Source organism: Phyllostomus discolor, chromosome 6, assembly GCF_004126475.2.
Source record: "Phyllostomus discolor isolate MPI-MPIP mPhyDis1 chromosome 6, mPhyDis1.pri.v3, whole genome shotgun sequence".
Classification (NCBI taxonomy): domain Eukaryota; kingdom Metazoa; phylum Chordata; class Mammalia; order Chiroptera; family Phyllostomidae; genus Phyllostomus; species Phyllostomus discolor.
The window spans coordinates 79,114,663-79,141,111 of NC_040908.2; the positions used below are offsets into that span (position 1 = coordinate 79,114,663).

At 45.4% G+C, this 26,449-nt stretch overlaps 2 protein-coding genes and 1 pseudogene across 13 annotated transcripts; all 3 read right to left on the minus strand.

Annotated features, from left to right (window-relative positions):
• Positions 1 to 581: 581 nt before the first annotated feature.
• Positions 582 to 18,459, minus strand: LOC114498766 (annotated as a pseudogene).
• Positions 16,341 to 22,144, minus strand: TMEM25 (transmembrane protein 25). 12 transcript variants are annotated; one of them, XR_004903798.1, is made up of 9 exons: positions 20,964 to 21,491; positions 20,467 to 20,778; positions 19,738 to 20,028; positions 19,437 to 19,568; positions 19,146 to 19,176; positions 18,897 to 18,997; positions 18,669 to 18,758; positions 18,292 to 18,545; positions 16,341 to 17,505 (listed from the first exon to the last, which is right to left on the minus strand). XR_004903798.1 is itself a non-coding variant. In XM_028516893.2 (9 exons), the coding sequence occupies exons 2-9, from the start codon at positions 21,124 to 21,126 to the stop codon at positions 18,472 to 18,474; spliced, it is 1,098 nt and encodes a 365-aa protein (XP_028372694.1). In that variant the 5' UTR covers positions 21,127 to 21,150; positions 21,592 to 22,144; the 3' UTR covers positions 17,993 to 18,471. The 12 variants fall into 12 exon arrangements, 10 of the variants coding, with proteins under 10 accessions (XP_028372694.1, XP_035884364.1, XP_035884363.1 ...); XM_028516893.2 differs by lacking the exon at positions 16,341 to 17,505 and adding an exon at positions 21,592 to 22,144 and having other exon boundaries at positions 17,993 to 18,545; positions 18,669 to 18,755; positions 21,057 to 21,150; XM_036028471.1 differs by lacking the exon at positions 16,341 to 17,505 and adding an exon at positions 21,512 to 21,760 and having other exon boundaries at positions 17,993 to 18,545; positions 20,964 to 21,150.
• On the minus strand, positions 21,852 to 26,197 carry TTC36 (tetratricopeptide repeat domain 36). Its single transcript, XM_036028479.1, has 3 exons — positions 25,512 to 26,197; positions 24,529 to 24,717; positions 21,852 to 22,175 (listed from the first exon to the last, which is right to left on the minus strand). Exons 1-3 carry the CDS (start codon positions 25,621 to 25,623, stop codon positions 21,913 to 21,915), a joined length of 564 nt encoding a protein of 187 aa, XP_035884372.1. The 5' UTR covers positions 25,624 to 26,197; the 3' UTR covers positions 21,852 to 21,912.
• Between the last annotated feature and the right edge of the window lie 252 nt (positions 26,198 to 26,449).

Consider the following 26,449-nt stretch of genomic DNA (forward strand, 5'->3'; position numbering starts at 1 on the left):
TATGTAAACATAGTTGTTTCCATTTCCCTCCTCAACAACCTTTCACTGCACTTCATAACGTGGCTTTCTGTAAATATTTGTAAGTAAGAATCATCACAATAATGCAATCATATTGGCTGAGATCACAAAACCAATCAGCAAAGGGTATAGGAATGGATTTGTTCTTTTTTTAAATAAAGTTTTATTTTTCAAAATGTACAGTTGGTGGGAACTGTTTCTCATGCATTTTCACCAACAGCTGGGGCATTCCCACCTTTAGTGCTCCTGGTATACATTACTTGAGCTCTGTGCTTTGAAAGTACTTTTTTAAAAAAGATTTTATTTATTTTTAGAGAGGGGAAGGGAGGGAGAAAGAGAGGGAGAGAAACATCAATGTGTGGTTGCCTTTCTCATGCCCCCTCCACTGGGGATCAGACCTGCAACCCAGGCATGTGCCCTAGACTGGGAATTGAACCAGCAACCCTTTGGTTTGCAGGCCAGTACTCAGTCCACTGAGACACACTAGCCAGGGCTGAAACTTCTTTAAAAAGTCTTACTAAGGAGCTCCTGAGGGGGTGCCTTCAGTCTCTCAGAGAAAACAGCTAGGGTTGTAAGCTTGTAGATGGGAACTTCCTTACAGAGTTTGTCATATGTTGCTTTGTCAAACAAGATAGGTTATTGAGCTTGTCCCAAACTTTGCCTTTGGACCACTTCTTTTTGGCCTTGCCTCCAGATTTGTTCAGTGGGTCTTTGTTTTTCTTGGCCGACTTTCCAGCATCTTTCTTCTTCTTCTTACCCTTGGATGCCTGTTGAAGAAAAGTAGGAAAACAGCTAGCTCATAACACAGCCCCATGCTCCACTCTTACTGCGCCTCCTACCCCAGTCAAGCTCTACTAGTGAGCATGTGGGTGAAACAATACACCTGACCACCCTCTGAGCTGAAGGTGGAAGTTCTGGGGGCCCTCCTTTCAAAGGAGCCTTAACTGTGCTCTGAAACCATCTAGTTCTCAGAATTGCACTAGCTCTGAATCACTACTCAATGTAGAGAAACTTGAAGAGCAGCTGCTACCACTGCTGCCTTGAGAAGATGTCAGACAAAAAGTGGAATGATTTTTTTCTTTAAATGTGAAGTTTAAAAGGATTCAGACTCCACCCTGAAAGGACAAACCCAGCACCATTTGCTATCATGGTGCCATTTGCAAAACAGGACTATGACCTTGTTAAACATGATTGCCATTTTACTCTTCTGAGCTTATGTCCCCAGGACTGGAAAAATTACTGGAAAAGCAAGAATATAACATGACTAACTGCTTTCCACAGGCATAGGCAAAAGAAAGCATTGGAAAAAACTGCAGCTACACAAAACCAACTGAAACCTCCTATGCTGCAAAGCTCCTAACAGCCCAGTGGCCACATAACAGCAACCCCCACCCTTTATAATCCAATAAAAGCTCGATGTACCAACCTTTCAGTGCTATGTATTTCTTCATGCCTAGCCTCTTTCTTCTCTTGGAAAGTGAATAAAACTTTGCTCTCTGTATGTTCCTCGTTTGTGAATTCTTTCACAGCCTACGTTAATGGCCACCCTAACATTGTGGTGGCCCATATGGGGACATCCTTTATTTCTCCCTCTCCTCTGTCTCCTAAGACTTGTGGCTAGGGGAACAGTGGGCAGCAGAACCTCATCCCAGGCTCACCGCCTAACTCTGTCTCTATGAGGTTTAGAGAGAAGATTTTAATTCTTTTTCCATCTCTGGATTCTGTGGGCCCCTTCCTCCCTACTCCCTACATGGCCTGTGATCAGTAAGTCCCTCTGAATTTTGGGAGAATGTTGGGAACCGCCCTGCCTGGTTTCAGAAGCTGTAACCCACCTATGGCTAAGGCTGAGTGGGCGATCTTCAGACCAGAAGCCACTAAGGAGACAAAGCTTATCTCCCTGGCAGTGGCGCTGCTTCCGCTCCTTTTACTTCATCCATAACTGGCCCCTAATGCTTGATTGATTAGCCAATGATGGGTAAGATTCCCCAAGGGGGGAATGAACTAAGACAGGCATGATCATGGGGAGGCCCCAGGGAAGGACTTGGGGGGCTATAGCAAAAGGGGGTGATGGACCCTTGCCCCTTGGCTTTGACATAGCATGAGTCCTCGTTCTGAGAGAAGTCTCCTAACCTCTTGGCTGCCTTACTTAAGCCTGAAACAATGACAGAGGGCAGTGCAGCCCTGTGCTGGAAAGGGCGAATTTCCAGAAAGAATATGTAAAATCCTGTGAAACCTGCTTTGCTAAGAATGCTCTTAATTAAATGGTAAGGGTCCCAGCAGGAAATAAGTTTGTTTCCCAAAGTTTTGTAGCCCTTTAGCTAACAGACCCTGACTCAGAATAGGCCCTCAGAGTTCTTTGTATGCTATCTATTGTTTGACCCTTACTGCCTGACAATGATTAATGAACTTTACCTGTATTCCTGTGCAAATTAAAAGCCAATAAAAACCTGTCAAGGCAAAGATTGGGGCACTCTCCTTTGAGAGAGTGGCCAGGCCACCCTGAGGCACTTTCCCCTTGAGAGAGTAGCCATGCCATCCCTTTTTCTCCACAGGACTCGGTAGTCTGTGTGAATTTTTCTCATATCTCATCTGTAACACTGCGGACACAGTGGGCCAATGTCCACATCAGGAAGAAAACATTCACTTTGTCAAAAGTGATAGCTTAGTATCCTAACTCCCGGTGTCAGATCTATTACCTTCCAAGGGGTTTACCCAGGAGGGGTGTCTCTGAGGCAGGAGATAGTCAGGAGGGAGTAAACTCTGGAGGTGCCCCAGGAGTAAGATAAAGGACATCAGTACAGGACTGAGACCCTTGTTCCTGATTTCTGGAAAAGCGCTGAATCATGGTGAATCATGAATGCACCTGCACAGAAGATGCTACATGACCCTTGCTTCATTATAGTAGCATTATAATAAGTGAACATTGTGTGACTCCCTTCTCTGGTGGCCAGTCAAGGAAAATCATGGGAGACCACATGCACAGTAGCTTTAAAGTAATACAACTACTTGTACATGCACAGTAAAAGCTCACCAAAACTAGCCAGGAAATATCTGCCCTATAAGAACAGAATCCCCCCAGCCCCTAAGGTCAATCTCTGCTCAGAGTTGGCCTGCTCCCATGTTCTATAGAATGTACTATCACTTAATAAATCTGCTCTCTTTCTGCTATAAATTCTCTTTGTGTTCAGTTTAATTCTTTGTCTGCGATCACCAAGAACCTGGTTACCTGTGCCCACCTGTGATACCTCCTGATTGTCTCTTTGGTGGGTTCAGTCTTCTCTCAGACTCAGGTATGCCTGACTCCAGGACAGATCTTCATGGTCTCAGGCTGCCCTTGGACTCAGGGACGCTCATCTCTGGCAGCAGATCTCTAGCTTGTTTGAGTTGGGGACTCCATTCTCAAACCTTCCCCTACCTCAGCATGTTCTTGTCCCTGAGATATCCTTCCCTTTTAACCTGAAGGCTTTGGGACTTACCAACTTCCCTGGCCCTAATACAAACGAGGTGATCAGAAGGTCTGGACCATAAACAGATCTCTTAACTATAATACTATTCTCCAACTCAACCTTTACTATCACTGTCTCAAAAATGGGTTGAAGTCCCTTACAATTCAGGTCTCTTTCGAACTCTCTCACCATCCTGATCTTTGTTCCTCCTGTTGAATGCTTCTACTAAGTTCTACTTCCTTTCCTTCCCTTTCTTTGCAGAATTCAGATGGTATTCCTTTCTTGGCACTCCCTCACCTTCCTTTGACACCATCACACAGACTATAAAACTCAAAAAGAAAAAAAATCAGGAGTTAAGTTTTTAAACACTCAAAAGTCTCCTCCTGAAGACTTGGGAACTGCTGAAGCCCTGGGAAATAGGAGGGCAATTAACAAGCAGCAGAGTGCCTGCCTCTCCAATGTAGAAAAAAAAAGGTGACACTTTAAAATTCAAGCCACTTTTCCTCCCAAGCCTGTGAGGTTCCTTTGTCTTTAGCAGAGCAGGTGGGCCCACCCTAAGGGTGGAACATCCTGCTTCCCAACTCACTACCCACCCCACCCCCACCAAGAACAGACACCTGAGACCTAGTAGAAGAATTATCTGGATACAGTTCCCTTCTCTGTGTCTGATCTGACCCTCTGCAAAGAAAAACTTGGTTGATTTTCAGAAAATCTTAGCAAGTTCACAGAGGGGTTTAATTATTAATACTGACTTACAACCTAACTAGGAGTGATTTACAGATTGCACTATAAATAAAAAGCAGTACATAATAGGGGCCACTAGAGCTGTCATGCTCAACATTACATATCCCTGAGTCTGCAAAGGGCTGAGAACTTCTAGGGATACATTTTATCCAGCAGGCAACCCCAGATATCAGGAGAAAGTTACAAAAGCTAACTTTGGGACCCCAGGCTCCACACTGAGCAACTGGTAGAGAGAGCTTTCAGTTGTTGTTGTTTTTTTTTTTTTAAAGATATTATTTATTTTTAGAGAAAGGGGAAAGGAGGGAGAAAGAGAGGGAAAGAAAGACCGATGTGTGAAACAGTGATCGGTTGCCTCTCACACGCCCCAACCTGGGGACCTGGTCCACAAACCCAGGCATGTGCCCTGACCGGAAATTGAACCAGCAACTGTCTGTCACAGATGAGCACAGGTAACCAGGTTCTTGGTGATCGGGACAGAGAATTGAACCAAACACCCAGAGTTTATAGCAGAATGTCTTCATCAAAATCCCAAAGTCCCTTAAAATACCCACAAACAGCCCTGGCTGGTGTAGCTCAGTGGATTGAGCACAGGCCTGTGAACCAAAGTGTCATTGGTTCGATTCCCAGCCAGGGCACATGCCTGGGTTACAGGCCAGGTTCCCAACTGGGGGAGTGTGAGGGGCAACCACACACTGATGTTTTTCTACCTCTCTTTCTCCTTCTCTTCCCCTCTCTCTGAAAAATAAATAAATTTTTTTAAAAGATTTTATTTATTTACTTCTAGAGAGGGAAGGGAGGGAGAGAGAGAAAGAGAGAGAAACATCAATGTGTGGTTGCTGGGGGTTATGGCCTGCAACCCAGGTATGTACCCTGGCTGGGAATCAAACCTGCGACATTTTGGTTTGCAGCCTGCGCTCAATCCACTGAGCTATGCCAGCCAGGGCTAAAATAAATAAATTCTTAAAAAAAAAACACACCCACAAACACACATAGTCCTTCCTTCCCCTCTTTGCCCGGTACCGTATCTCAGGAAAACAAACAGACTCAGGCAGCCCTTGGTTCTTCCCAGTAACCTGTGCTCTGCTTGTAGGCCTCCCTCAGTTCCTGGCATCATCAGCTGTGTCTCTGGGATCTCCAGTTCTTATTCCAAAACCACATGGCATCTCCTCATGGCCCACCAGCAAGAGTCCTTTCACCCCTTTCCTTCCTGTAGTGTCACTCCTGCATTCTTCCGAACTAAGAGAGAGCTCTGCATCGCTGCTACTTCTTGCTTTCCAGCTTCCTAAGCTGTGTGGAAAAGGGAGACCCAAAGCTGCGTGGTGATTCTCTGCCAAAGCCAAGTGGTGGTTCTCCACTAAAGTTGTGTGGTGATTCTTGTCATGGCTGCCGTGCCTGGGTTTAAATCCCAGTGCTAATCTTCCTCTGCAGCCCCATTTCCAACTTCTCCCACAATCGGTTACACTTGCCAGCACTCCCATATTTTCCAGCTTTTCTGGGCTGCCATAATAAGTCTAGGCAGGCATGGACCCGTGGTGTGGAACCAATCATCTCCAAACTCTCACACCAGGCTCTGTAACCAGGGGGAGTTGCCTTCCAGTTACATCTTGGGTAGAAGTCACTCCCTTCTTCCTGGCTCAAGCTGGCCAAGCTATTTAACATATCTATGAAACCAGTTGAATGTTATAGATATGTTAAATGACCATTCTAGAGGTTATCTATAAAACTATTGCTATGCAAAACAACTCAATGGCCCTGCTCCAGGTATCCCATCCCCCAGCTCAGACTTGTGGGAGTGAGGACATCCCATATTTTTAATATTTCCTGGACACCCTGAGCTCTGGACCCCACTACAAATCCTTCTTTTGGGGGCCCCTTGGCTGCACCCTCTTACAGGCTGATGCTCAATCCACTGAGCCACACCAGCCAGGGCAATTTCAGTGTTTTTTTGTTTGTTTTTTTTTTAAGATTTTATTTATTTATTTATTTATACAGAGGGAAGGGAGGGAGAAAGAGAGAGAGAGAGAGAAACATCAATGTGTGGTTTCTGGGGGCCGTGGCCTGCAACCCAGGCATGTGCCCTGACTGGAAATCGAACCTGTGATGCTTTGGTTCACAGCCCGCGCTCAATCCACTGAGCTATGCCAGCCAGGGCCAGTTTCAGTGTTTTTAACAATTGAGACAGGGCAGAGGAAGAGCAGAAAGCCACCCAACAGCAACAAGAGTCACTTGTTAGCTTTAAGTTCTATATCACCACAGGGTCACCCATCCCCCAGAATGCAATGAACAACCAAGGGGCAAGGCTATTCCAGGAGAACACTGGAAGATGGGACACCCACAGCAAAGTTGGGATCAAATACCTCCAGGACCATGCCCCCTCTGCAAGAGGGAAGACCATGAGAAAGGTGAGTGTCCTAGGCTCTGAAGGGAACCTTGTGCCTCTGAGAATTAATGGTGCCTGAGGCCTCCTGCCACCCCCATGGACACCTTATCATCACACCAGAGGAGCCTCATGTAACCCCTGACATGGCAGGTAAGCCCATTACATTTTATTAGACATGGGGCTGTTTGCTCTGCCCTGGCTCACTCACCAGGGCCTCTTTCTTCCAAAAGCTATTTGATCACTGGGATAAATGGGCATCCTCAGTGTTACCATTTCACTCAACCCCTCAGCTGCTGCCTCAGTAATTTCACTTTTAGTCATGCCTTTCTCAAAGTTCAAGCGTGTCCCACCCCCTTACTAAGGAGGGACATCTTGTGTAGTCTAAAAACTACCGTAACACTCAGAGTCACCTTCTTTTTCCTTCCCTCATAATGCCAACACAGCACAAGAACACATACACTGAGAAGGATGGGCAAATTGCCTTAACTCAAATGCCCCAAAAGCTGGATTTAAATATATACTAATATTTATAGACACTTTCACTGGATAGATTGAAGCCTTTCCTACCAGAATAGAAAAAGACTACTGAGATAGCCAAATACTTACTAAAAGAAATCTTATTTAGGTCTTTAGGGTACTCTCTTCACAAATGACCTCCAGCAATGACTCTTGTCTTTTAAACTGTCCAATTCCGCCCTCTCCCTTTTAATGACCCTAACCTGGGCCCATAGGCAGGGACAACTCTACATCCCTAACCAGCAGGAAGTAGCCATAAGAAGATAAGACCTTCACCTATGCTCCCCAGGTTTGTGTCTAATCATTAAGAATAAAATAGTTTTAAAACCAGAGGGGTGAATGAAAGAACAAAGCTGCCACTGAAACTGGAAAACAAAACAAAACAAAACAAAACCCAAAACTAGCATTTGTGCTGCCTGTCACATACCAAACCCAATAAGCAGAGACAGAAATTGAATCTTTATGGATGCTTTATTCAGATGACTGGCAATCTGAGAAGACGGTGGGTTTATACCCTAATGGACTGTTTTATGTCCTTCCAAGCCAGCCTTTTTATAACAAAGAACAAGGTGCATTGAAAGGTTTTGAAATTCAGGGAAAATTAGATTTAAAAAACTGCAGCATTCTCACCCAAGGCGGTTAGCTGTTCCAGGGAGGGTGGGTGGGCAGGCGGGCAGTGTGTCTCTCCCTGGAACTCAATGGCTCGGGTGTCTCCAGCTGTGCCCCAGAAGGCTGGCTGTCTCTCCAGGGAGTGGTGGGCCTTACCTGCAGTTCCTGAAACAATAGCTTTAACATATGCATTACCTATTAGGCTTATTAACTATTTACCTTAAACTAAAATTTTCCGACTCTTGACTTCCCTATCACCACCATTTGCTACCGTGGCACCATTTGCCAAGCAGGACTATGACCTTGTTAAACATGACTGCCATTTTACTCTTCTGAGCTTATGTCCCCAGGACTGGAAAAATCGCTGGAAAAGCAAGAATATAATGTGACTAACTTCTTCCCATAGGCATAAGCAAAAGACAACATTGGAGAAAACCGCAACTACACAAAACCAACTGAAACCTCCTGTGTTGCAAAGCTCCTAATAGCCCAGTGGCTGCACAATAGCAAACCCCCACCCTTTATAATCCAATAAAAGCTCACTGTACCAACATTTCAGTGCTGGAATATTTTTCCACATCTAGCCCCTTTCTTACCTCGGAAAGTGAATAAAACTTTGCTCTCTGCATGTTCTTGTCTTTGTTAATTCTTCCACAGCCCCTGTCAAACAGCCACCCTAACACACCATGTGGCACCCACTTGGCCAGATGGTTCCTGGGGTCAGAGCAGGCTCTCCATGCCCTTACCATGCTCTACCTGGAATCTAATATTGTAAAACTATAGAGAGCTGCAATGGAAAGAATGGAGCTTTGGCTTCTAACAAACCTAAATTTAAATCCTGGCTCTTCCACTTTGTGATCTTCAGAACATCACTGCTCTTTTCTGAACCTTGGTCTTATTGATGATAGAATTAAGATAATACTACTTGACTTCCAGTAAAGATCGTGGTGTAGGTAAACACATCTCGCATCCTCAAACAACCACATCAAAATTACAGCTAAAATATAAAACCACCATTGTTCAGAACCATCAGAAATATAGCGGAATGGAAGTCCTACAACTATGGAATTAAAAAAGAGACCACATCAAGACTGGTAGGAGAGGATAAAGACACAGAATGGGCTCGTCCCATACCCACGTGTGGTGGATAAAAATTGGGAGGCATATCTCAGGAACAAGGGGTCCCAACCCCACGCCAGGCCTCCCAGCCCAGGTTTCAGGAAGTTAAGTCTCATAAATTCTGCCTGTAAAAAGCAGCAATAATTGAGGCTGTGGAAGAAAGAAACTTCTGGAGTCCCAGGCAGTTCCTCTTAAAGAGCCTGCACAAAGACTTACTCAGACTCATTTGCTCTGAGCTCCAGCATGGGGACATCAGATTGAAAGGTTCCAGGGACGTGAAGGTAGGAACTGAATTTTCCAGCATCAGGGTGAGATCTTGGAGCAGCTCTCTCCTAGACAGAAGTGGTGAGAGAGGCCACTGTTCCTTTGCTGATCCCTCTCCTCCGTAAACAGAGCCACAGAGCTACCAGGCAGGTACCATCTCTGACTCCATCAACCTGCTTCACATTGTTTGCCCTGATGTGGTGATTCCCTGATGTCCTGCCCCATCCATCTTTCAGGCCCATCCAAGCTGTTTCCAGTGGCTTTTCCATACACATGGCTTGTCTTTGTCCATGCTTCAGATTTTCCTAAATTCTCTTACATAAGCAACTTCTGGCTTCAGTGAGTCCTGTAGCTCTTGAAGTGTTGCCCCAGGCCTAGCACTAGCAGTGGCTGGTCTTGGTTCACAGCTTCACCTAATCTGGGCCTCTGAGCCCAGCACAAGGAGAGCCATCTGCAGATTGCTTTGTAGCTTATGCTGTTTGACCCTGGACAGAACACAGGTGGGGTCTAACCTAGGTTGTGCTAAAAACAATCAAGCCTCAACTACAACAAGAGGGCATATGCAGTTCACACAGTGGGCACACCTCAAGTACTTAGCTTGGGTAACAGGGGAAGCTGTACCACTGTACCATACAGGCCACCTACTACATTAGGCCACTCTACCTAGCCTAGTAGACACAGCAGCTTTACCTAACACATAGAAACAAACACAGGGAGGCTGTAAAATGAGGAGACAAAGAACATGGTCCAAATGAAAGAACAGAACAAAACTCCAGAAAAAGAACTAAATAAAATGGAGTCAAGCAAGCTACTAGATGCAGAGTTCAAAACACTGGTTATAAGGATGCTCAAGGAACTTAGTGGGAATCTCAATAGCATATAAAAAAAGATCCAGTTCAAAACAAAGGATACACTAATTAAAATAAAGAACAATTTACAAGGAGTCAACAGTAGAGAGAATGAAGCCAAGAATCAAATCGGCGATTTGGAATATAAGGAGGCAGAAAACAACCTATCAGACCAAGAAGAAAAAAGAATTAAAAAAATGAGGATCGTGTAAAGAACCTCTGGGACTACTTCAAGCATACCAGCATTTGCTTCATGGAGGTGCTAGAAGGAGAAGAAAAGAGCAAGAAATTGGAAACCTATTTGAAAAAAAGTAATGACAGAAAACTTCTAACTTGTTGAAGTAAATAGACATACATATCCAGGAAGTGCAGAGTCCCAAACAAGATGAACCCAAAGAGGCCCACACCAACACACAATTAAAATGCCAAATGTTAAAGACAAAAAGAAAATCTTAAAAGTGGCAAGAAAAAAGCAATTAGTTACCTACAAAGGAGCCTCCATTAAGACAGTCAGCTAATTTCTCAAAAGAAACTTTGCAGGCTAAAAGGGATTTGAAAGAAATATTCAAAGTGATGAAAAGCAAGGACCTACAACCAAGATTACTCTAAGGAGCAAAACTCTCATTTTGAACAGGAGTGTCCAACCTTTTGGCATCTCTGGGCTTGGGCCACACATTAAATACACAAACACTAACAAAAACTGATGAGCAAAAATAAAAAAGGTTCATACATAATTTTCATGATATCTGCCACCACAGACAAGCAAAAGTCCTCACATAATAACTCTAATTATGCAGCGACCCTTTCAATAGTCTTTTAAAATTGTTGAGCTGGTCTGAAGTTTGTGATCACTAAAATAGAAAAAGTACATATCTAAGTAATAAAATGTTATTGTTTACATTTTTTAATTATGAAAGTAAAAACAAAGAGGGCAACATAAAGCTGGTGGGATGTTTGACATTGTATTTGAAAAACTAGTGCAGCTGGTTTGATAGAAATACTTGCAATTCGCAGTAAGTTCTCAACGTGCTTATCAGATATTTTGGTTCTAATTTTACTATTAATGTGTTTCATTCTTGAAAATAGTCACTTGCAAATGTAGGTGCTTCCAAACAGCAATGGCATGAATAAGGTGTGATAGTGAAGCAAGGTATATTTGTCTCTGGGAAGATAGGAATATGAAAGTCTGGTAAGGGGCACAATCAAAATTTTCTTTAGTTGAATGCCAGATCAAATGGAATGGAATGCTCTTTGCATTCCATTTGAAAATTGGCAGGTAACATATTTACATTGACTGAAAATGGAGTCACAAATATAGCAAAATATTCATTATTTTACCAGAAACCTTGAAATGTTTTCAAATTCTTGTATGAAATTGAAAGCAAGGCTGCATATTTTTTGATGTTCACAGCACTGTGTTTAGCCAACATGTCAAAATACATAATATTGCTTGCCTTAATTATGAGATTTCCATAATTTCAGTTTTATTTGGAAGGCAGTTATGGTTTGAAACATGTTATTAATGAGTTGGTTTTCACCTTGAAGATGCATGTTTAACTCATTTAAATGAGTAGTTAAGTCCACTAAAAACGCTAAATCTGTAAGCCAGCTTTCATCATCAAGTTCGGGTAGAAATTTGTTTTTTGATACCATGAATGACTTGCTAACATGTCACAAATCATAAGATCTTTTAAACATTTGTCCTTGACTTAGCCATCTTACTTTTGAAAAGTAAATGATGTTGCCATAATCAGCATCAATACTTTTTTTTTTAAAGATTCTATTCATTCATTTTTAGAGAGGGAAGGAAAGGAGAGAGAGACAGACAGACAGACAGACAGACATCAATGTGCGGTTGCTGGCGGTTATGGCCTGCAACCCAGGCATGCACCCTGGCTGGGAGCATCAATACTTTTAAGGAATTCCTGGAATTGGCAATGATTCAATCCCTTGCCTCTTATGAAATTCACAGTCTTGATAATGATTTGCATGATGTTATTCATTTTTTTAAAGCTTTTGTACATAAGTTTTCTTGGTGTACTATACAATGATACTTCATCAAATGTGAGATTTGGGTGGTAATTACATCATCTCCTATTAATATTTTTTGAGATATTTATTTATTTATTTTGAGAGAGAGAGGGAAAGAAATACCAACATACGGTTGCCTCTCATGTGCCCCCTACTAGGGACCTGGCCCAAAACCCAGGAGACATATGCCTTGACTAGGAATAGAACTGGCAGCCCTTTGGGTTTGCAGCCTGTGCTCAATGGACTGAGCTACACTAGCCAGGGTGTCTTCTATTGATTTTGCAAGTCCCTCTCTTAGCTACCAGCACTGGGACAGCATCAGTAACTATACCAGATATGTTGACAATAGACAAAGAAAATCACTTTAATGTTTTTTACTGCTTTGTATAAGTCTCTTGATTTAGTTGTGTCTTTTTTAAAGATTTTATTTATTTAGTTTTAGAGACAGGGCAAGGGATGGGCAAACAGGGGGAGAGAAACATGGATATATGAGAGATACATCGACTGGTTGCCTCTAGCACACCCCCAACTGTGGACCTGGCCCGCAACCCAGGCAAATGCCCTGACTGGGAATCAAACTGGTGACCTTTTGTTTCACAGGCCAGCACTCAATCCACTGAGCCACACTAGCCAGGGCTAGTCATGTCTTTTAATGGCACTAAAGAAGCAATTTCTTCAATGACATTACATTTATCATCAATACCTCTAATAAAAATGGCAAGTTGAGCCGTATCTGTAGCATCAGTGCAATCATCCATCACCAAAGCACAAAATTTTAAATTAGCATCTTTACTCTCCAAACTTCTTTCAACAGGTTTTTCCAATTTCTTCAGTTCACCTGGCCATAATAGCCTGGTGAGACAAACTGATTTTAGAAACATCCCCCTTTTTTTCAGGGCAAATTATATCTGCCACACTTTCTATACAGTGCTTAATAAGCTCACCATCAGTAAATGGTTTTGAGTTTTTGCTATTAAATATGCTACCACATAACTAGCTTTTACAGTGGAATCCACCCATTGTAGCATTTTGAAAAGATTTTTGTTGAGAGGAGACTTTTTTCAGTTGTGCTATTTTGTCCTGACCACATGATCCTTCATATGCATTGAATTTGGCAGCATGTTTTTGCATATAATGCCTTTTCAAATTATAGTCTTTGAAAACTTGCACAAATTCCATATAAATAAAGCATAGTGCCTTACTATTTGCCTCCACCAAAATGTAGTTATCTGTCCACTTTTCATTGAACAATCTTCCTTCATCCATAATTTTTCTGTAACTTTTGGGGTTTTTTTTTTGAGATATTGTAGAAGCCATATTGGAATTAAAAAATATTAATAGATAAGGGATTTTATTTACTTTTATTATGAGAATTAATTGACAAGAAAATAGAAAGCAAGGTTTGGGCCCTTCCACAGCCCTCTCAGCTACTGATGCAGGGCAAGGTAGAGAGCCGATTGTAAAGTATGGCAGGCAATATGTAAGGCGCTGCTGAGGTGTGGAATTACCCTTAATAATCAACTAAGAATTCTTACCTGACTTCTAAATAACATTAAACACCTAATGTTGCAATGGTAGGTTGAAATATTATTGATAATTGCTGCCTGCCTCACTAAGTCACCACTAGCACATGTAACATCTGATAGTGTCAATTCTACTGTTTGCACTTGGAAGATAACACACTGGAAGCAGCACACCACCATAAAACTGAAGCCACAAATAGCAAGAGCATATGTACATTTATTTTATGTGACATTGCGACATGTAATCACAAAAAAATCTTATAATGTTTTAAGTAAAATTATGATTTTGTGCTGGGCCGCATTCATAGCTTTCTAGGCTGCATGTGGTCCGCAGGCTGTGGGTTGGACGCCACTGATTTAAAATCAAAAGAGAGATAAAGAGCTTCCAGGCAAGAGAAAACTAAAGGAGTTCATCACCACCAAAACAATATTATATGAAATGTTAAAGGGTCTCTTTCAAGAAAAAGAGGACAAAAAATATGAACAAAAAATGGTAATTAATATATATCTATCAGCAGCTCAATCTAAAAAGGGAAATAAACAAATAGAACATAAACAATCAAAGATATAGACAACATTTTGATAGTTGCTAGATGAGAGGGGATTGGGGGTAATGGGTGAAAATGGGTGAAGGGATCAAGAAAGTACAAATAGGTAGTTACAGAATAGTTGTGGGGATGTAAAGTGCAGCATACGAAATACAGTAGCCAAAGAACATATATGCATCACCTATGGACATGGACAATGGTGTGAGGATAGCCTGAGGGAGTAGAGGGTGCTGGGTACGGTAGCAGTGGAAAATTGGGACAGTGGTAATAGGATAATCAAAGTACTTAAAAATAAAATAAATGCAAAATTCAAAAAGGCAGAACTCTTGCCCATTTGGTTGTAAGTCCTACATTCCACTGATGGAATTTTGAAACACTAGTTTTCCAAACGGTGACAGAGAGGAGTTCTGTATCTGCATATCCACTGGCCTGATGCACATGAACATTTCTGCTCAGTGCACATGATGTGCACATGAAATGTACACATGAACATATCTGCACATCTCTGCTTAGACAAAGATACCAATCTATTATGGCCTCTGGGAACCCTTCGGCCATATGTCGGAGCATGCCATTCTTGGGCCTCTCATGAGTTAGGATTTCTGGTTTTATGTTCACGGACACATTAAATGTCACAGAAGAAGAGACATCAGAATTGGACATCAGAAACATGTGTCTCCTTTGGTCCCTTTTAATCTGGTTAGATTAAGTTCACTTACATATCTGATACTACTTTCATTCTCAGAGTTGGGATAACTTTCCCATTTATCAGTGAAGGTTTTGTTCACATATATCCACTGTGGTGTTCAAGCTTTGGGTACATACCATGTATTCAACCATCAGATCTACATAAGTATTTGCCATTAGAAAGATATTAATGAATCCTTTACCTATTACTTCCCAGGTTGTTGTGACATTTGCTGATCCGAAAGTATTATTGGTATAACACATGAACAGTCCAGAATCATTAACTCTTGCTGAGTTGACAGTCAACCTTTCCTACGTACAAAATTGAAGTCACCTTGATGTCAGCGATTACTCTGTGCTTTATTTACTCTGGCTCTTTTCCTTTAACCACACTGATTCCAGGGAGCCAGACACATCCTTTATCAAGCATGTCACTGTAAATTCTCCCCCTTCCTTAAGAAGATAGCTTGCTTTGGACAAACACAACTAGCACAGCTCTGATGGCTGCTCTCACTTTCAGGGTGAACTTCTTTGACAGAACTGACTGGTCCTTTTTGTCTGTGGAGCACTGCAAGCAAAGCATGATACTTGTGCATTGTTTCTGGTGGTGATGATGCATTGGGATTGGGGACAAATATGAAGTCCTTGGGAAGAAGTTTCCCTCTCACCCCATAAGGGAGTAGTAATTGGTTTCTTCTGGCGCAGTCAGAGGGCAGCGGACCAATGTATCATTACCTTCTTTCCCATACAAGGGAAGGTCCATGAGGATCTTTGCAGGACCTCTAAGTAGCATAAATAGAACTGCTTAAGCCACTCTCATTGGTGCCTGTGTAATTGCCTGTATTGGTGGCTTCTGCTTTCTCTGTGATGCATCCATTGTGTTTTCTCACTCAGCTGACCCAGGGTCTTAAAAGTCCATTTGACAAATCTGGATTGGTGCCTAACAGCCTAATGTTGTTGCCAACAGTATTAACTCCGATTTTGCTGGATGGATGGATGGTAGAGACAGTTACCTTGGACTCACAGATGGTTGAGAAGAGTCTGTCTGGAGGCTAAACAGGACTCAGAGAAAATCCCAGGTGCTGCCAGTGCCTCTCCTCACGCTGGCTACACTGGATTTGGGGATTTCAACAAAGTGCACAGAGTGAGGCAAAGCCTGAGACCCCAGAGCCAAGAGTGCAAGAGCAGCAGCCCCTCCACCCAGACTTTGAGATGTAATTCACGTATCATAAAGCTTACCCTTTTAAAATGTACAATTCACTGGTTTTTAGTTTATTTGGAAAGTTGAGCATTTATCAGCACTAATTCCACAACATTTTCATCACCCTGAAGGAAACCCCATATTCATTAGCAGTCACTCCCCATTGTTCCCTTCCTTAGTCCCCGGGAATCACTAACCCATTGTCTCTATAGATTTGCCTGTTCTGGGCATTTCATATAAATGGACTCATAGAATATGGTCCCATATTCTATGAGACCACATAGAATATGTGGTCTTTTGGGTTTGGCTTTTTTAGCATAGTGTTTGTTTGTTTGTTTGTTTTTTCAGTTTCATCCATATTATAATTTGATGGGCTTTGACCTGCATAATGAGGTGTTTGTTTTTAAATCTGCATTTTCTCATAAGAGTGAACTTTCTTCAAATCCTTCAAAGAGTTACTCAACAATGGTGCAAGAAATTTCTAAGCTAAGGGATGTGCATGGAGAATTGGGACACTAATTTGAAAGTCTACCCCTTAGCAAACACTTGCAAGGATAGCAGATTTGCCAGGAAGAGCAAACCTTTCTGCTAAAGTAAGACCTGGGCTTCCAGCCTTGCCAAAGAACCATGAAGGAAGGGGACAGTGGATGAGGGTCAACAGGATTGACTGCAGGGTATCCTGGCTCCTAAACACTCTGAAACCATGAAGGAGCTTACAAGCAATACCAAAAGAGGTGGGAACTAAATTCCTCTCAGGAGGGTGGGCAGCATTCGCTGGTCCCATGCAGGAAAAGACTGAATGAGAGAGGTGAGCAAAGGCCATGGTTCTGCAAGCCAAGGCTGTCACTAAAAAAGGTAGACTACAAATCTGTCTCCCATAACTAGGCCCATTTCCAGTCTTTTTTTCCCCTCATGACCTCCCCCCCTCTTTTTTTTTTTTTTTTGGGAAAACCACAACCTAGTCTGAACCTTCTGTACCTCTGGTCAGGGAAAAGGGGTTCACTGTTGCTTAGCTACAGTCCTGAGGAGGGAAGACTCTCCCAAGTGATAGTGACCAAAGGAGACGCAGTCACTGGGTATAGCTATGATCCCCACCTGGCACTCCGGAAATAGAAAATGCCAGCCCTGCCACTGGTGTTTAGAGAAATATCTTTTAAAAACCCCAAAAGATCTGAAGCAAACAGAGTGTTAAGTTTCAAGAGTTGAGTAGTGGGCACACAGGTATTTGCTATATTTTCTCTACTGTGTGACTTGAAGATTTCATTAAGAAACCTATTTGAAGGAAGGAAAGACATGTAACATTCATTCAGTCAAGTTTATTGAATTTACTGTGTGCTCAGCACTGTGCCTGGCTGTAACATGAGAAAAATGACAAAACAAGGTAACAAGGGAGAATATATTTAATTTGCAATCTTTTCCATGTTGCTTTGTAACATGTCCTAAGGCTGTATTGGGTTGTGTGGTGTCCCTCTTGCTCCATGTCCTCCAACAGCTTCTGGCACTGTTGAATTATGTGCCACTATAAACATTCCCTGAAGAGCAGAGGGTGGGACGGGAAGAGTGGCTTCCTGCTGAGGGGCAGTAGGGTTGGTCAGGGCTGAGCTCTCATGAAGGGGAGACATGTGGAGAGGGAAACCATCAACTCCAAGGGCTCAGGGTACTCACTGCATCACAGGAAGACCAGACTTGGGGAACCCACAGAGAAGGCTCTCACTCACCCCTCCCCAGAGGATGTGTTTAAAGTGCTAACTGTAAGAAAAACACTAAGAAGATGCATAGCTACATGCTGTCCTGGACACCACTAGACTTCTCATCTCCCTCTTTTCTCTTGATTTATGATAACACCAGGCACTAGCACCACCAGAGACCAGGCCAATAGGGAAGTCTGGTGCCCAGTGAGGAAGTGGAAGAGGTCTAATATATAACCAATGATGCCCAAGAGAAGGTGGGGACAGAGAAAAAACAGAGGTATACAGCTAAAAAGACTAGTTTGTGCTTGGCCAATGCCCCCGGGCCAGGGGTTGTCACCTGTGCAAAGAACATTTTGGTTCTATATGGCTAGCGGGGTCCTGAATTTTCCCTGAGGGAACAAAGCTACATAGCACAGGAAAAGAAATCCAAGACATGCAAGGCCTTCCTTGTCCCACAACCAGGCACGGCCCCATACCAGCTGTACAAGGTGCCAAGTACTGGTATGAGGCAGGGCAGGCCCAAGCCAATGCCACACTTAAGATGCCAGATGACATCGGAACATGTGAGCGAAGAGCTGTATCTGCTTGGGCACAAGCATCACATGTAGACCCGCAACCCGAGTTAGAACAAGGGTTTAGGTCCAGCCGGCATCTTGCCAAGGAGACCTGTGCCCCTGAGGGTCAGATCCCAACAGAACTATCACATAGATGACAGAGAGGGCACCCCAGTTAGGGGTGCAACAAAAGTGGAACTGGCCTCTTACTGGCAACATGGCAGGACAGAGGATGCCTCGGAGGAGTGGAAGAGTGCCCAGGGCCCATGGCACCCTCCATCTTGCCCTTAGCTCAGAGCCAGATCTCATCGCTGCTCACACTGGACACTCGATAGATGTAGCCCAGCATTGGTAGACGGATGAAACCTGCAGGGTCAGAGATGCCCAGAGTCTTGGTAACCCACATTCTGGGGAGTTAGGAGACCCTTCTCTGCCCCAGGGGACCTAGAGGCAAAAGCACAAGGGCTTAGGTGTGGAGGGGGAGAGTACCTTGGCTGGTGAGGAGGCCACCAGGCTCTGAATCCGGAAGCTCTGGTCGGCTGTTTTTCCAAGCCATCTGCTGGTCTGCTGGTTTCCCTGTTGGGTGACAAAGGGGGTGGTGCCCAGGACAAGGAATGTGCCTGATGGACCTTGTCCCTCCTAAGTACCAAGGTCTCTCTTTTTCTTAACAACACTTCTGAAGATAAAGCAGGGGCAAACAGAGGGTCCTGGATGTACCTCTGGAATCTGGAGTGAGGTCATTGAGCTGAAGGTTACATGGAAGGGACAGGTTCTCCCGCAGCAGATGCACATTGTTGACTTTCAGGTTGTTGGAGTCACTACAAGGTGGACAAAGCCTGGAGATACACCCTGGCTCCAGCAGGCTTCTTTGGGACCAGTTCCAGAACTACCAGCAATGGCAGATTCCCATCTGTCCCCATGCTGCATCTCCATTCAGCCCCTCTACCCAGCCCCAGGAAGAGTTACCGAGAGATCAGAGATGCACGTCGGGAGGGGCCTAAGGAGAAAGAAACCATACCACTGTTTTCAATGTGCTCACCCACCCTGGGCTCTGCCCACCTGTCCTTTTATACCCAGGACTCTTAGGCAAGGGGTCTCTCTGATGCCCAGTCCTGTGCGTCCCCTGGGATGCACATGATTACCCATGATTAGCCTGTCAGAGATGACTTGTTCTGCCCAACTCTTTCTGCCCTGCTGCTCACCCTGACCTCACCTCCACTCCCCAGCCGCCCTCTTCCCCCACCACTTTGGCCCTACCTTTGGTCTTCTTTTCTTTCCTGTAGACCAGGCAGGCCACCAAGGTGCTGAATGCCACCAGGGTGCCCAGGGATAGCCCTCCAGCCACAATGATGCCCAGCAGTGGCACTTCCACCTGAGTGGCCAGGAGTCCTGCAGGTGGTCCTTTGGTTAGGTTCCAAGTAAGCAGGGCCCCCAACTCTGAGATGCCACAGGCAGTACTCTGTCCTCATTGCCCAAGGTGGCTGGGGACCACTCATTCACAGGCCTCATCCAAAGGGCAACAAATCCCCCCATTTCTGTACTGAGACTCCACACTCACCTTGGGCCGGAAGTGAAGCACTGGTGACACCCACATCATTGGTGGCTACCACAGAGAGGTTGTATGCCAGGCTGCGAAGCTGCAGCTGTATAGTGTGGTTGGTGAGCCAGTGGTAATTCTGGGCTTCCAGCACCAGGAAGTCTGAGGTGTTGACAGTCACCAGCCCATCCTGGTCGATCCAGGTCACATTGGCAGGTGGGTTGGCACGTACCAGGGCAAAAAGAACCACCAGGAGGCCCTGGCCCTGAGCTTCCTGGTACTTGGCACCGACCTGGGCAATCTCCGGCTTAACTGGTGCAAAGCAGAGGCCAATATGCTCTCACCACAGCCCCTCATACTCCTTGCCCTTTCTTCCCAACCCAGAAGGGACCTCTCCTCAAGGGGACACTGGGAAATAGGATGATTATGTCTACCTGAGAAGCAGCATTTTGTTGTGATCAAGAGTATAAACACTAGAGTCAAAATGTACAGATCTGAATACTGGCTCTTCTTCTTACCAGCTGTATGACCTCTGTCAGATTGCTTAACTTCTCTGTGCCTATATTCTCATATATAGAGTGGGGATAACAATAGTAATTACCTCTTAGGATTGTTGTAAGGATTAAAGTTAGTTAATGCTTCCAAAGCACTTAAATGTTTGTTAAAAGTCTTACCAGACCACCTGCCAGGTAGCCACTGGGGGTCCCTGGGCAGTGAACCTCTCTCCCTGCCCACCTCAGGGGCACTCACATTGCACGTTGAGGATGATGGAGGCGTTGGCTGACCGACCATTGCTGGGGTCCTGTAGGGAGCAATTGAGCTCATGCTGGGCCCGGTGGGCTGTGACAGTGAAGGTGCTGGTGCCTCCAGAGAAGGCCTCCCTACCCACAGTCAGCAGCCTTGAGGTGCTGGCCTCCTGCAGCTGTCCATCCAGGTACCAGGACAACTGGGGGATGCCAGACCCTCCTGTCACTCGGCAGGTGAAGGGATAGCGTTCATTCTCCCGAAGTGCCAGCTTGGCCCAGGTCTGACCATTGATCTGTGGCGCCAACTCTCCCCAACCTGGAAAATAACAGGGGTTTCTGGCTAGGGTTGGTATTGTTCTGTGACCAAGATGAGGTCCAGTTACAGATGGGTAGCAGGCCAAGAGACAGAGCACCTGGGTTCTCTCACCAGGAACTGGCTGTATCTTGGGTAGGTGTGTGCGGGGAAACCCAGTTCTGCTGCATAAAGCCTGAAGTGAGTACCCAAAACGAAGGGAGGAGAGAGGAGGAGACATGATCCCAAAAGTGCTTGACCAAGGGATGAAGAGGGGTGCTGCCCAGGTAAGGGCCAAGTACCTGAGCTCAAAAGGGCTGGCAGGAGCAGCAGTGTATGTAGGATGGTAACTGGGCGTGGAGGCAGCGACATGGTGGCGCCGGCCTAGGACCCAAGCTGCCGAGAGAAGGGGTCGGGCTTTGACATTAGCCAGGTGAGATCAGGCCTACTTAGTAATTCCTCCAGGAATTAACTTTACAGAAACAAAAATAAACCATGAAAACGTAAACACAAATGTAGGCCAATCTACAGGGGTGAAGACAAGGATTCAAACAGCCAAGCTCAAAAGCCCAAATCAACTCTCCGGATGCAGGAGACAAACAGGCACACCCCCAAGGATACAAAGAAACAATCAGCAAATTTGCAGCCACCCCTGGCCCAGGCACACACATGCTGATACTCCACCATTGTGCTCCTCCCCCAAAGGAACGTCCTACTCCAGACCCCGTCTCTCTTGCCCCCTCCCCGCATCTCTCACCCTAAGCCCCCTTTCCCATCCTTCGGGTTGCTGCTGAAGGAAAGGTGGTCTCGCGTGCGGGGAGCGCAAAGAATACCCACCCCACTTTCTGGGGCTGCTCGCCTAGCGGTCCGCTGGAGCTCAGTCTGGAGCAACTGCTCAGGCCTGGTGAGCACTGCAGTGAGCTGTGGGGCAGGGAGCACTAGGCTTGGCCAATCAATGCCTGACCACACTGGTGGGCCCGTCTGGCTAGGCTGCAGGGACCTCAGCTACTTATCCCTCCCCGCACTCCCTGAGCTGTCCACCCTCCCCAATCCCCTTCTCCAGAGGGGACCGCGTGTGGGAGCAGATACAGGCGGGATTCGTGCGAGTCGGCAGTTTTATTGGTGCAGGGCCCTCCCCTCCCTTGCCCGTTGGCCGGCTCAGCGTCGGTCGCTGGGACCGTGCAGCTGCCCCATCATGTCGGCCAGCATGCGATTGCACAGCGCTGCATATGGGTTGAGCAATACTAGCTGGCGCTGTGCAAAGGGGCTGCCCAGCCGCGCTGCTTGCTCGAAGTCCCTGCGGGCGTCATCGTTCCGGTCCTGCAGCCGCGCTAGTAGCCCCCGCTGCACAAAGCTCTGGCGGGCGGCGTGACCCTGCCCGCCGCTCAGCGTCAAGGCAAGCTCCAGGTCCTCCAGGGCTCCTGCAGGACGAGTGAGCATAGAATCTGGGCTCAGAATTGGGGCCTCGGGCTCAGCCCTTTACAGCCCGCCTGCCCGTTAACCTAGAGGTAGTTAGTTATTGCTATTCCTGTTGCACAGATGAAGACTGGAAGAGCTGGGGGAAGACATGTCTGCCTGTACAGCCACTTAGTGGAAGAGCTAGGACTTAAGTCTCACACCAAAACATGAAAGTTGCTGGGAGCATTTTAAATGATCACTGTGTTCATGAATGGGGCCCGTTGCTGTCATGTAGCTGGCAATTTATTCCACATATATTGATATGTAATTAACCATCCTCCATGTACCAGGTAACTAACTCTGAATCCAAGAGTCCAAAATAATTATACTTACTAACAACTGTTTCTTACAAATACGGTACATTTCTCTTTTCCTTTTGAAGGCTTTTCTCATTTTCCATTGTGATTTTTTTTTTTTTTTGAGAGGGGTAGAGAAACGTCAGTGTGAGAAATACAAGGAATCAGTTGCCACTTGCACGCCCCCAACTGGGGACCCAGCCCACAACCCAGTCCTCCTCCCAAGCATGTGCCCTGATTGGGAATCAAACTGATAACCTTTTGGTTCCAAAGCAGGCAGGCAGAGCCACTGAGGCACACCAGCCAGGGCCCATTGTGTGATTTTTAAGTTTCCCTCATCTGTTTTCTCCACTTACTGCTTCTCCTCATTCTTTATTTCCATAATCTTCATTATTTTGTGTCTAATTTTCTTTGAAGGTCTTGGAGCCAGAGTTGGCCTGCTTCATTTTAATTTTTATTGTTCTCATGAAGTCCTGGGGTTAGGCATCTGATCAACCTCCAGGAGCCTACTGCTGTCTACTGTAGGGTCCACTGAGCTGCGTTTCATCCGGGTGCTTGGGGAGCTCTCAAGCAAGGCCAACTTGCCAGTTGTGTTTGTCTTGATCCCTGGAACCCCACAAGGGCTATGTCCCCCACTGCACCTGGACCTGCACCTTTGAGAAGCTCTCTGATGACATTTCTTGGTTTCTCTCAGAGAAACTAGTCTGGAGGAATTGAAAGCCTCCTCCTGGAGAACTGCCTCTGATCCTGTCTGGGATTTTGGTCTGCAGGCTATCTCCAGCAGCCTTTACAACACTGCCTTAACAGAGCCAGGTGGCAGACAAGCCTGGAAAAGGGGCCCTTGAGGTTCTCCACTGTTCCTATAATAGAGTCCAGACTCTCCAGCCTGGCATTACTGATCCCAGGGGTACCTCCACCACCAAGTCTTAATAATCTAGTAGTTCCCTACTAGTTTTCTGTGATTTACACCACTGATGGACCTGCTCTCTGGTTCCCAGCATGGATGGCTCCCTTTGTCCCATGGTCCCCACTTCAGCCAGTTACCACAATGCAGCAGGTTTGATCCAGTCACTGCCCAGCTAAAACCCTTTAGTGAGCCCTGGCTGGTGTGGCTCAATGGATTGAGTGCCAGCCTGCGAACCAAGGGGCCTTTGGTTCAACTCCTAGTCAGAGCACATGCCTGGGATGCAGCCCAGGTCCCCAGTGGAGGGCACACAGGAGGCAACCACACACTGGTGTATCTGTCCCTCTCTTTCTCCCTCCCTTCCCCTCTCTAAAATAAAGTAAAATCTTTAAAAAACAAACGACTCTTTTGTGATTCCTATTTACCTCTTGGCCCTAGCGCACAGTTCCTCCTCTTTCTGTCCTGGTCAGCCTGGAGACTGGAAATTCCCGTACCTTTCTTGCATGCTTTCTAGACCTCTATAGACTGCTTTCCCAACTCCCTCTCTATCCAGCTAACTCCTACTCACCTTTCAAAATTTATCCTTCAGAAGCAGATCCCTCCTAACCTGTTATGGTGGTATCATAATTATATGTCTGTCCTACCCCCTAGGATGTGAGAGGCAGTATTATTCGAGCATTGCCACCTGGTTTGAATCCCAGCTCTGCCACTTCTCAGCTGTAGGAGAGTAGCAAGCTACCTAACCTCCATGCTTGTTTCTTCACCTATAAAAGGGAGATAACAGTAGTACCTACCTTTCAGGGTTGTTGTGAGGATTAAATTGGTTATGACAGATGACATGTAAAGTCCCTTAATTGCTGTATCTTTTGTGTCCTCAGCACCTGGCCCATTGCCGCAAAGTAGATTCCCATTAAATAAGTAAATGGAATACGGTCTATTCTGCTATTTCTTAATAGCCCCAAGAGATTAGCAGGGCCCAGAATATCTTATAGGTAAGAATGCAGATTCCAGAGGGGTTTAATGATTCCCCACCCCATTCCCCAGATCCACCACTTCATCTCTGGTCTGTGCACTCCAGGGCCTCTTTTGCAGAGGGTCCAGAGCATCTAGCCTCACCTCTCACATCTCCCTGGAGTCGCCGGGCCTGGGCTCGATTGTTGTAGGCTGATGCCCTCTCAGGCAGCAGGTTGATGGCTTGGCCAAACCTCTCCAGGGCTGTGCTAAGGTCACCGGACTCAGCTGCTATCACTCCCTGCAGCTCCAGGGCCTTGGACTGCTCCAACTGTGCTTGAGGGAAAACTCCATCTGTGCCAAGGAGGGAGCCAGGAGAATGTGCAATTGGGAGCAAGAAGCAAAAGCCACCTTAGGCTTTAGAAACCTGAGTCAGAACTTACTGGGCTGAGGTATGGGTCACAGGAGTCAGATACAGTATTTGGGACAGGGGACCTTGGTTGGCTCCCCATTAAGAGAATAAAGCTCACTGTAGCTAAAATACTTGCTCAAGGTCATATAGTCTATAAGTTGCATAGCTTGGATTTGAACCCAGGTCTTTCTGGATCCTTAGCCTGTCTCCGTTTTGTTCTACTATATTACCTTCAACACAAAGTGCACTCATTGTGGAAGGATCGACTCAATGCTTGGCTTGTAATAGTATGTTAACACTGAATGCTTGCTTAGGTTGGAACCATTCACTGGAGCCATGCCCTGCCCTCTTCCATTGTGGGATGACATCCTGTTTTAACGAACATGGGAGAGTTTAATGTCACCCTCCTACATGTCAACAGTTAAGCTTAGATCACAGAGAGAATTAAGAGGTGAGGTAAGTTTAGAAGTGTGGGGACAAAAGGATTGAAACAAACCCTGGCTCTCTCTTCCTGGCAGTGACTCTTGCCAAACCCCCATCAGTACATTGAGGTACAGCCAATCTTTAATTCCAACCTCAATCGTTGTCCAAGGGGCATGGAACAAACAAGGGACTTTGGAAGACCCCCATCCCCCCCACCCCCACTGCAAAAGAAAAAGACCACTCCTTTTGCTTCCCTAGGGAGGCCTGCGCACTAGCCAACGTGGAGAGCTATACTCCAGGGTCAAACACTCACCTTCTACTTCTTTCTCAGCTTCGCCTCCCAGGTCCAACCCAACAATGTCTCCAAATGGGGTGTTGGGGTTGAAGATGGCCTGTAATACTGCCTGATCATTTAGAGTCCCCATGATGCTCAACTACAAAAATCCGAAAAGGTGACTCAGGATGAGAGAGGGAGGAAGAAGTGGTGGGTGGTGACGGAACTTCACAGCCAATTGATCTAGAGACAGGATGAGGACCATCCCCCATAAACAGGAGTGTCTTCCATTCTTTTGGCTGTAGTGTAAACTCAACCTCCCTTGGCCAGAGGTTAGTGACCCTGGCCTGGCAGAACATTTACAGGTATTTCTCAACTGCCTCCCCACCAGTACCCCATTCCTAGGAGAAACAGTAAATAAATCCAATTTCAGCCTTAAGGTGGAGTAGAGCAAAGAGAGGGTGCTGTCCAGGTTCTCCCTTAAATGTTCTTATTACATTCACAGATTGGGAGAAAATCCCTAGAAACTGCTTCTAGGAGGGAAGTGTGTAGGCAGTAAAGGAGCTATTCCTTTGTCTTCTTGAGCCCATCTTCATATCCAGAATTAATCAGGTCCTGAACATACATGACTGATACGGAAAGAAAATTCAGGTAAGAGAGCCAGTGTGGAAGGCAATGAAGAACGATTTAATTATTCCAACTTAAAATAAAGGACTGTGGAAGGTCCTCTATAATCAGGTTACAGGCCACACCCCTCCCCCATCGCTCCACCCCAGCAATGCCAAAAGAAAGCTCCACCATGTGCAGCAATAAACTTGACATGTTTATTAATTAAACTATCACTTAAATAAAAAAAAGTGCATAGAAAATAAACATGTTTAAAAACTCCTTTTTTTTTACAACTATGTACACTTTTTACTTTTACATTCAGTCTTTCGTAGAGAGCTTTCAGCATTATTATTTTTTGAACTATTAAA